The following is an 11412-nucleotide window of genomic DNA, read 5'->3' as shown; positions in this document are numbered from 1 at the left end:
TCTCCCTCCCTCCCACCGTCCCTATCCCACCCCTCTCGTGGTCACAAAGCACAGAGGTGATCTCCCTGTGCTATGCGGCAGCTTCCCACTAGCTATCTAATTTACATTTGGTAGTGCATATATGTCCCTGCCACTCTCTCACTTCGTCACAGCTTACCCTTCCCCCTCCCCATGTCCTCAAGTCCATGCTCTAGTAGGTCTGTGTTTTATTCCTGTCCTACCACTAATCTCTTCATGACATTTTTTTTTCTTAGATTCCATATATATGTGTTAGCATACGGTATTTGTTTTTCTCCTTCTGACTTACTTCACTCTGTATGACAGACTCCAGGTCTATCCACCTCATTACAAATAACTCAGTTTCATTTCTTTTTATGGCTGAGTAATATTCCATTGTATATATGTGCCACATCTTCTTTATCCATTCATCTGTTGATGGACACTTAGGTTGCTTCCATGTCCTGGCTATTGTAAATAGAGCTGCAATGAACATTTTGGTACATGACTCTTTTTGAATTATGGTTTTCTCAGGGTATATGCTGGGCATTTTTGCTTGCTGCTAGTTTTGAGGGTGTGGGGAGACCCATTGGTCATCAGCCTTCTATGTTCAGCCGGAGGGGGGCGGCTGAACAGCTCCTATGAGGACAACAGTCCCGGGATGTTGCCCTTTGGTTCTTTCCCCAGGTTAGACAGGTGCTCTTACCCTGAGCCTTCCTCTTCTCATGTCCAGCCAGGCCCTCGGCCCTGGGCAGAGTAGAGTGAGGGTGCAGAGGGAGCATCCTGTGTATTGGGGAAACGGGGACACAGGTTTGGTAGCTGGAATCCAAGCGATCACATGTGAGACTCGCAACAAACTCAAGTAATTGCATTGGAGAGTTCAGAGGCACTGGGGCTCTCTGGGCCTGGGTAGTTTCATTGGGGCAGGATTCTGGGAGGGAGACTTTTTCAAGACTGAGTTTGAACGCTGGAGAGACACAGCGGTAGCGCTGGAAACAGAGAGGTCCACCCCTTTGCCATAAAGCGCTCTTGGAATGAACTCCGAAGCTTTGGTGTGGGCTCCCTAGAAAACCTGGGCAAGGGATGGTAGATGGTGGGCTGCGGATTCTCCACATTTCTGAAGCTGGTTTTGACAACCCTTTGCCATTGTCTCTCAGAGGGACTCTGTGTGTTTTCCTTAAGGACACAGCGCTGTGTGGGAAGGAAACACGGGCTGGGTGGAATTAGGTGGCAGGAGTGATATCCCTGCCTCCGGCACTGGTTATTTCCTCTCTCTGGGCCTCAGTTTCTCCATCTGTTAAGTGAGGGAATTGGTGTAGCTAGTCTCTGAGCCTGCTCTCAATGGGTTCTAACATCCCATTCATTCATGCAAGTTATTTATTTGGTTTTTTTGTGTGTGTATGTGTACGCGGGCCTCTCCCTGCTGCGGCCTCTCCCCGCTGCGGAGCGCAGGCTCCGGACGCGCAGGCCCGGCGGCCACGGCTCACGGGCCCAGCCGCTCCGCGGCACGCGGGATCCTCCCGGACCGGGGCGCGAACCCGTGTCCCCTGCATCGGCGGGCGGACTCCCAACCACTGCGCCACCAGGGAAGCCCATGCAAGTTATTTATTGAGCCAGGCATCGTTTGGGGCACTGTCTGCAATGGGGGAAGAGAATAGACAAAAAATTCTGTCCTCTCGAAACTCACATTTTAGTGACACCAATCAGACCAGATTCAGGAATTTAAATCTGCTGCGCCTCAGTTGCATTTACAAGTCCATAAGAACCGAAATAAAGAGTAGCAGCTACCATTTTTGAAGTGCTTACTGTGGGGCAGGCATTATGCACTTGCAGGCGTATTCTGAGTTCATTCTCACAACAGATCAGGGGAGTAGATTTTACCCAGGAGGAGGCAGGCTGAGGGAGGGCATTTCTGAGGTTGCTCAGCTAATAAGGGGTGGAGAGCGGGCGCATCAGGTGATCTGTCTCCAGAACCCATACGGTGACCCGGCCACCGCTAAATCGCCCCTTCCCCTGGGCAAGTGCGCAGGAGGAAGGTGGGGGACCTCACCTTTCACCTTGGCTGTGTGGTCCAGCGGCTGTTCAGGGCACTGACCTTTCTCTTTTCCTTTCCCCGCAGGCTGTGCGAGGGCGTCGGGGCTGTGAATGTCTGTAAGTAGGCCGCCCCGCCCCCTTCTCCAGCTGGGTGGTCACAGTGCCTTCGGGGAGGGGGCATTTTCGCTGCCCCAAGCCGCCTGGCTGTGGCAGTGCCTGACCCGCGTCTCTGCCTGTTCTCCCTCCATCCAGGCGTCAGCAGCTGCCGCGGTGGCGTCGTCTGTGGCGATCTCTGCGCTTCCGGCGCTGCCCCTGCTGTCACCACCAGCGTCTGCAGCGCCCCCTGCAGCGGCAACGTGGTGGTGGGCACCGCCGACGTCTGCAGCCCCTGCTCCGGGCTGGGCTGCAGCATCGTGGGCTCTAAGACGTGCTAGGGTCGCCCTCCACCCAGCCAGGATCTCTCGCAACCGGAACGCCCCTTCCGTTGCCCCACGCACCGCCGGCTGCTGGCCTCCCGAGAACAACCTCCAGATGTGCACCTTTTGCCCATGCAGCTCCCTACCTGCTCCCTCAGTGTGCCATCCCCCGGCAACTGAGCCCCAGTGAGGCTGGGGCGCACCTTGGCTTCTTTCTGTAGCCTTTCCTAGTAGTCGTGTTGTTGTTCTGAGGATTCATCCTTTCTTCCGCCTTCTGTTTTTTGCCGGATTCATTGGTTTTGCCTGATCCCTTCACCTAAGCTTGGAGGAACAGGACAGGCCCCAGAACCTCCCCATCTGCGCGTCCTGGGGAATCTGCCAGTGTGCTTGTACCTATGGAATGGAGATAAAGAACACTGATGGTGGTTTTCCTGTAATTCTGTGAGGGATGTGACCCATTGGAGGGGAGACCATCACCTTCCAGGGATGCCTGCAGAGGCTTCTATAAAAGCCAGTGAGTCAACTGCCTGCAAGTTTGTTTGCCTTTATTTCACTCTTTGTTTCCAATAAAAGAATTGTAGCTAATCCAACCTGGTGTCTCAGAGTCTTGCAAATGCCAGGGCCCTCCTATGATAGGTGCTCCCTGCCAGAGATTTCCTCAGGACCTCTCATGCACTTAGTTATTTTTCAGTAGGTGAAAATGACTGCAGTAGAAGCTGCCCATCTGGCCTTGAGCAACCTGAGTCTTGGAAAAACAAGAGAAGACCCATGGAGGCGGGGAATCCCTCCCTGCCTTGTGTGGTTATGGGTTTCTATAGACCAAGGTTTCTCAGCTTCAACACTATTGACATTTTGGGCTGGAGACGTCTTCGTCGGGGGGTGAATGTCCTGTGCTTTGTAGGATGTTTAGCAGTAGCACTGGCCTCTACCCACTAGATGCCAGTAGTACTCCTCACCTCCAATTGTGACAATCAAAGATGTCCCTAGACATGGCCAGATGTGCCCTAGGGCTTCTCAACCAGGGTGATCGTCTCCTCCACCCTGCTGGGCACATTCCTGGAGGGGGAAAGTACATGAGGAAATGGGTGAAGGAAGGCATGTGGCACGGCAGTGTGAGGGAGAGGAAGAGCTTTGGGTCAGGAGGACCAGGCTTCTAGTTCAGAGTCCCGATTCTGCCATTTCTTTTTTTTTTTTAAATTAATTTATTTATTTTTGGGTGTGTTGGGTCTTCGTTTCTGTGTGAGGGCTTTCTCTAGTTGCGGCGAGCGGGGACCACTCTTCATTGCAGCGCGAGGGCCTCTCACTGTCGCGGTCTCTCGTTGCGGAGCACAGGCTCCAGACGCGCAGGCTCAGTAGTTGTGGCTCACGGGCCTAGTTGCTCCACGGCATGTGGGATCTTCCCAGACCAGGGCTCGAACCCGTGTCCCCTGCATTGGCAGGCAGATTCTCAACCACTGTGCCACCAGGGAAGCCCCTGCCATTTCTTAAGTGGGTGACTTTTGGCAAATTTCTTCCACCTTCTGAGCTTCAGTTTCTTTGGCTATAGAATGAGGGATGTTGGACATTATTCCTAAGGTCCCTTCTGGCTCCCTAAGTGAGATTATGTATTTAAAAGAGTTTGGTTAATACAAACCTATGTTTGTTTTTGTTTTTTTTGCGGTACGCGGGCCTCTCACTGTTGTGGCCTCTCCTGTTGCGGAGCACAGGCTCCGGACGCGCAGGCGCAGCGGCCATGGCTCACGGGCCCAGCCGCTCCGCGGCATGTGGGATCTTCCCGGACCGGGGCACGAACCCGTGTCCCCTGCATCAGCAGGCAGACTCTCAACGACTGCGCCACCAGGGAAGCCCACAAACCTATGTTTGAATGTTGGTTCAGCCATTTACTAGTTCTGTAATTGTGGGCAAGTCATTGATCCTCACTGAGCTTTAGCTTCTTCATCTGTAAAATGGAATAATGATACCTCCTGGGTTGTAGGGAGGTTTCAGATATCTATTGCACATAACGAATCACTCCAAAATTTAGAGGCTTGAAACAGTAATGCTTTATTATTTCTCATGATTCGATGGGCTTACTGGGCAGTTCTTCTACTTTTTGTGATGTTGTTTGGGATGCTAGGATGTCTGGAAGGTCCAAAATGACCTCATTCCACGTGGCTGGATTTGGTACTAGCCACCAGCTATGAGTTCAGCTGGAGCTATTGGCCAGGACGTGTCAGTCAGGGCCTAATCAGGAGACAATAATTTGAACAGAAGAAGTTAAATATAAATAATTATTAACTATAACAGGGGATTGAGTAATGAGAGACTGGCTAGTAAGAAGCAAAAAATCTAAAGCATACAGGAGCTGCTGGACTTCCCTGGTGGTGCAGTGGTTAAGAATCCGTCTGCCAATGCAGGGGACACGGGTTCGAGCCGTGGTCTGGCAAGATCCCACATGCCGCTGAGCAACTAAGCCCGCGCGCCACAACTACTGAAGCCCGCGTGCTTAGAGCCCGTGCTCCGCAATGAGAGAAGCCACAACAATGAGAAGCCTGCGCACCGCAATGAAGAGCAGCTCCCGCTCGCCACAACTAGAGAGAGCCCGCACGCAGCAACAAAGGCCCAAAGCAGCCAAAAATAAATAAATAAATTTATTTAAAAAAAATAAAGCATACAGGAGCTGCAGATATAAGGAGCAGCCCCTACCCCTAGGCCTGAGAGAGTGCACCCAAGGAAGCGGACCCCCTGTGGCCAAGATCTGGACCTCAGATCCAGGGAAAGCTCGGGAAACCTGTTCAAGAAGACATGTCTCCACCTCAAAACCACCTGAGAAGGATATTGGGAGATGCTGGCCACAGGATACTGCAGACTACTGTGCACAGCAGCAGTGAAGCTACCGCACGGCAGGAACAGTTCTGGAGAAACCGTGGGTGCTGCCAGAATCTGCCAGGAGGAGCCTGGAACCAGGAAGGAAAGCCCCTTCCTCCTGCAATATCTCTTCATCGTCCTCTACTGACAAAGCTTAATAGTGTGTCAGCAAACAAAGGAAAATATTTAAAGAGCCCCTCTAAATTTTCACAGAGCAGGCAATGACGGGTGAATCTGGAGCTGAGAGAAAATACATTGATAATTGGCATCCAGGGACTTGGTTCTCCTCCATATGAGCCTTTCTCATGTAGCTGCTTGGGCTTCCTCACAGCCTGGTGGCTGGGTTCCAAGAAGAAGGAAGGTAGGAAGCAGAAGCAGCCAGTCCTCTTTAGGCCTGAGCTCAGAAGTTCACTTCCACCATATTCTATTGGGCAGAGCAGTCACAGGGCCGGCTCAGATTCAAGGGGAGAGGAAATAGGCTCCTCCTTGTGATGGCTTATATGTGCAGAGAGGGAAGGAATTGTTGGGGCCACTTGTGGAGACTAGATCCCACAGTGCACTCTCTGGTCACAACAATTCATGTCCCTCCCACAAACAACATATGCTCACCCCTCCAGAGATTCCCCCAAATTTCTCCACATTATTATATCAGCTTGAATTTCAGGATCTTGCTATTTGGATTCAATCCAGTTACATGTGAAGCTCTTGGGATATGGTTCTTTTGTTGCAGCTCCCCCATTATGGTCTACCTCAGTCTGAAGTCCTGTGAGTTAAATGGCAATTATTTATGTCCACCACACCTATCATGCAATGGTGAGATGGGATAGGATAGCCATAGTCTGCACTCTCATTTATTTTTTAAATTTTTACTTTTATTTTGGCTGCACCACATTGCTTGCGGGATCTTAGTTCCCTGACCAGGGATTGAACCCGGACCCACGGCAGTGAAAGTGCTGAGTCCTAACCACTGGACAGCCAGGGAATTCCCGCACTCCTGTTTAGAAAGAGGAAAAGCTGGAGGCACTTGGAAGTCCCTGATTCATAACAACTCTAAGTACAGTCAGGCACCCACTGTAAATTCCTCCTGTTGTAGTAGCAGGGAGTATATCTGACTTGTGCCTAGTTTTGCTCCCTGGAAGTGGTTCTCCTCTGCTCTTGGCTCTATCCTTTGGGATCTTGGCTCCGCCTTCTGTATCATCCTTTTTTTTTCCATGATAAAGAACCCGTGTGTTCTTAGCCTGCTTCCTGTCTGTAGGAGATTAGGAGCCCAGAGGCCCCTTTTCATTTTGAATGGTCTCTGTTCCTTGTAGTTAGAACTGCTATAATTCTTTAAAAATTTTTGTAAGGTGTGAGGTAGGGCTCAGGGACTCAGGACAGGAGGTTCTAACAGAAGGCAAGTATGCAATGTCAGTCCCGCTTGGTCCCTTGAGTTGGTAGGTGAAAGGCAGGTGCATCACCTCCAGAAATGTGGAGCCTCCCTGGGCTTCCCCAGGTGGCACCTGGATGACCTCCTAAGGCTGGCAGCTATTACAGAATCCTCCTTAAGTCCCTGGGAAGGAGGTGTTACAATCCCAGAGCAGAGCTCAGAGTCACTTCCCCCAGAAGGTCAGAACTGAAAAAGCCCTTGTAGGGCCCCTGTCCAGCCCTCTTTTGACAAGTGTTCAGGGCCCCTGAGTCAGAGCAGGGGAGGAAGGAGCGGGGCAATGGGGAGTGATGAGAGACACTGAGAGGTGGGTCACAGCCAGATACACAGGACTGGCATGCCATGGTGAAGAGTCTGGACTTCATCCACTGAAAGGTCAGATCTGTGTTTTGTAAGATCTCTCTGGCTGCTGCATAGTATGGATTGGCAGGGGAGATGAGCGGGACTCCAACCAAGGTGGTGGTGGTGGCTGGAATGTGGGTGGTAGCAGCAGAGAGAGAGAGGAAAGGGGTGGATGAGAGGGGTACTTAGGAGGTAGAAAAGGAAAGCCCTTGGGGGTTAATTGGTTTTGAGGGTGAGGGTGAAGGCCCGGATAGATCATGTAGGTTCAGGTTTGGGCAACTGTGTGGATGATCTTGACCGGGGGGAGCCAGCAGGAGACACTGGTGGAGAGAGTGGGAAATAGTGAGTACAGCTTGAAGGTCTGCTGTGTTGGAAGAGTCTCCAGGACAGCCAAGTGGAGAGATCTTGGAGCAGCTACCGCTGTTCTCAGCTGGCAGTGGGGGCAGTGGAATGTCTGGCAGGCAGAAGGGGCCTCTCTGGCTCTCCCTGGGGGCCACCTAGCACCTCCCCAGGTCGAAGGAACCCCCTCCGCAGGTGTTGCTGAGCTGGCCGCAGGGCGCACAGGCCGGTGCTCACCCCTAGGTTCCCGCTGCAGGGACGCTGCAGACGCTGCCCGTCACCGGCCAGGAGCCCGACATGCAGAGGTCCCCACCGACGACCCTGCCCCGGGAGCTGCTGACACCTGCGGGGACAAGGGCAGTGTCAGGAGGCCTGGCTGGTGGCCACCCCATCTGGCCACCTTCCTTTGGCCTCTCTGATCTGTCCAACCCTCCAGGGAAGGACACAAGGGCCTTCAGTTCTAGTTCTGAAGGTGTGGAAGGAAGCTTAGCCTAGGAGTCCGGAGCCCTGGGTTCTGGTCCTGGTCCTCGCGCTCTGTGGGAAGGCCAGCTCAGAGCCGGAGGCAAGAAGCACGGTGGCCTGGGAAATCCATGGCTGAGAGGGAAACTGAAGGAAGGTGGCCAGCCTTTGAAGCTGGAACTGGTGAGCATCTGGACGGTTCTCAAAGCACATGCAATGGGTACGTGAGATTAAGTCTCGGTCAGATGCTGAGGGATGCAAGATGGCGGGTCTTCCACGAAGCATTTCTCTATCACCACGCTGGTAATTGTGCCTCTGTCCTCCGATCCTGCACATCTGCCCCAACCCAGCAAGCTCAGTATCAAATTGGACCCTTCACTGAGGGTCTTTGTGTAGACACACCCACCTCTTTGGGTTGGGGGAGCTGTGAGTGTACCCAGGCTCCTGTCCTGATGGGAGATGACGGTAGCATGGACTCCAGAGATAAAAAGCATGGTTGGAAGCTCAGCTCTGCCACTTACTAGCTTTGTGACCCGTGACAAGCGATGTTTCCCCAGGTTCCTTACCTGTAAAATATGAACGGCAATCCAGGCCTCGCTGGGATGCTGGGAGGATGAGGCGAGTATCTAGAGGCAGGAGGTGCTCCCCCCACCCTGAGTACTTTAACAAGGTGACCGGTCTGGGTTGCATGCAGCCAGCAGAACCTCGCAAAGGGACAGTGAACATCGGCTGTGAAGTGTCACCCTTGCGTGAGCAGAAAACAGCCCACAGCCCTGCAGCTAGCTTTACGAGGTAATCATGGCCGCCTTAGAAAACTTGAATTAGAGCACCTATTTGTAAATGGCCCGGAACAGAGAGAACTGAGACAGGGTGAGCCCCTTGAAAACAGCCGTAGACAGGAAGCTGACAAGGCGACAGCAGCAGCCTGACAGGCTGCTCTCTTCCACCTGGGCTCCAGGCTGGATTGCGTCCCGCCCTCACCACGGGCTATAAAGGCTCTGGCCAAATCCCAGGCTGGTTCAGTCGCCAAGGCCTGTGCCCTGTGCCTGCCCTTCACACGGCTGGCCTGAGTTGGCCTGGGGGCTGACCTGTCGCCGCTGCCTGGAAGGACAGCTTGCCCTGTAGCTCTGCTCCTCTGATTCCTGCCTACCTCCCTGGGTCTGCAAGCATCACCGGGCCTTATTCATAACTGTGTGGCTTTCTGGTGGTAACCTACCTGTCTGCCTGGCTTGTGACCCATGGATGCTCTGACTTTTGTCATTTCTTCTTGTCTTAATATCCATGAGCCTTTTACTTTTTGGTCCCTTCTTCATGGGTTTTTGATAAACAACTCTGTGATGTTCATTCACGAATATATCTTTGTGCACATCTCTAATAATTTCTTTAAAATAAATTACTGGAGGTAGAATCACTGGGCTCAAGAGGACTATCCTGGCCCTGGCTGTGCCTGTCTGCTGTCTGGCCGTGGAAGCAAGGAGGCTGCTGCAGTGAAGTAAAGGATTTGAGAGTCAGGAGGTGTGGATGCAATCCCATTTCTGACTCTGACTAGCTGTGTGACAAGCTAGTCCCTCTCTGTGTGCCTTGCTTCTTCGTCTGAAAAGCGAGGATTGGAACATTGGCCTCCTGGGCCTCCATAAGGATGAAACGAGATGGTCTTTGTGAAAGCACCCGAGGCTGAGCCTGCATCGCCTGTGACCAGGACGGGGACTGCCTCGCCTTTGCCTGCTTTGTTCTCCAATCTTGCCGCCTCCAGTTTTGCCTTCTTGACCTTGAACTTACAACACACTGAGGCCTATGACCTGGAGCTGATAAATCGTGGCACCTTCACATACTCCACAACTGTGTATTCTGTCCTCCAGGAGCTGACTGCTCAGTCGGGTAGATTCGGAAATAGGTACAAGTTAAACGGGTAAGAGACACCTGGTTTTCAAGGCAGTTTGTGATTGATTGCCAATTACCTGACAAGGTGCCTCTCTCCTCTGTTTCAGGGGCTGAGCTCACCTTGAGCTGGGGGTAATCAGGGAGGCTCTGTGGAAAAGGTCAGGCTTGAGCTGGGTTTTGAAGGGTGGGAAGGGCTTGGAAAAGTTGGAAGTGTGGAGGCACTGCCAGGTGAAGAAAGGCAGAAAAGCACAGAACTATTCAAAGGGCAGTAGATGAGCACTGGTGGAGCTGAGAGGGTGTCAGACCTAAAGGATGAAACTTGGGGCTCATTCCAATGAAGACTGGGAGCAAGACAAGGACGCCCACTCTCAATGCCATGCTTGACATACTGGCCAAGTGCCTGGCCAAGAAAATAAATATGTACAAGTATTAGAAGAGGTAGGACTGGCATTATTTGTAGACAATAGGATCAGCTACATAGAAAACCCAACAAAAATCAACCAATAAACTCTAGAAATAATAGGATGAGTTGAGCAGTGCTTCCAGTTACAAGGTCAACTTACAAAAATTAAAAGTGTTTTTCTGTATCAGTGGCAACCAATCGGAAAATAAATAGAAAAATAAAGATACCATTCCTAAGAGTGATAAAAACAGTGAAGTAGTTGTGATATAGCAAAAGAGTATTCATAGGCATTATGAAAAACAGTGTAAGGCTTTACTATTAAAAATACAAGAAAATCTGATTAAGTAGAATTATATCATATTCGGACATAATTTGGCTTGATATTCTAAAGATATCAATTCCCTCTAATTTATAAGTATAATGCAATAAAATTCCATCTGAATTTCTTTTGCGGGACTTGATAAGATCAATATAATTTTTATGCAAAAAAATAAAGTCCATTTATAGTAAAGTCAGTTATGAAAAAGGAAAGCAATATTCAATATCCTGTAATAAACCATAATGGAAAAGAATATGAAAAAAAAAGAAAAGGAAATGGAAAGCAAAGAGAATGTCTGAGGATTCGAGAGCCACAGTAATAAAAATGTCTAGTACCTGTGTAGGAGCAGGTGAATGGACCATTGGACCACTGGAACAGAAGAGAGAGCTCAAAACAGGCCCTTTGATGTAAGGTAAACTTAGTATTTGATGAAGGTAGCAACAAGAAAAGGGCTGTTTATTCAGCTGGTGAGATTAGTAAAAAGAGACCCACTGTATGGAAAGCCTATGTAGAGCCGGAGTCCAGTTTGTACCATATACCATGGGGGACCTCAGATGAATGCAAGGCCTGGGCATGAAAGATGAAAGTATAAAGCAAACAGAAGAAAATGTAAGAGGATATCCTTGTAACTTAAGGGTGGGGAAAGACTTTTAAGCAAAACTTAAAAATCAAAACGACACAAAAAATTTTAAAAATCAAAACCACAAGATAACAAAATAGATTGACATGATCACATCAAAATTAAGAATTCTACTTCAATGAAAGACTATAAAGTTAACAGACAGTTGATAGCCTGGGAAATTGTGGATTTGGTTTGCATTTCCTTGATGATTAGTGATGTTGAACTTTTTTTTCATGTATCTGTTAGCCATTTATATGTCTTGTCTGGAGAAATGTGTATTCAAGTCCTTAGACCATATAAAAAATTGGGTTAATTTTTTCTGTCTTTATT

The 11412-nt window shown here is 50.3% G+C and overlaps 1 protein-coding gene across 1 annotated transcript in view; it reads left to right on the top strand.

Moving 5' to 3' along the window:
- Positions 1–3034, top strand: part of LOC114485166 (keratin, type II cuticular Hb6-like) — a 4760-nt gene extending 1726 nt beyond the window's left edge. The window contains exons 4-5 of the mRNA XM_028486012.2: positions 2117–2148; positions 2284–3034. Of these exons, the coding sequence (XP_028341813.2) occupies positions 2117–2148; positions 2284–2465 (214 nt within the window). The 3' untranslated portion in view covers positions 2466–3034. The remainder of the gene's footprint in view (positions 1–2116; positions 2149–2283) is intronic.
- The last annotated feature ends 8378 nt before the right edge of the window (positions 3035–11412 follow it).

This window comes from Physeter macrocephalus, unplaced genomic scaffold, assembly GCF_002837175.3.
Source record: "Physeter macrocephalus isolate SW-GA unplaced genomic scaffold, ASM283717v5 random_561, whole genome shotgun sequence".
Lineage (NCBI taxonomy): Eukaryota > Metazoa > Chordata > Mammalia > Artiodactyla > Physeteridae > Physeter > Physeter macrocephalus.
Note: the sequence above shows the minus strand (reverse complement) of the source record. Positions and strands in the feature narration are given on the sequence as shown.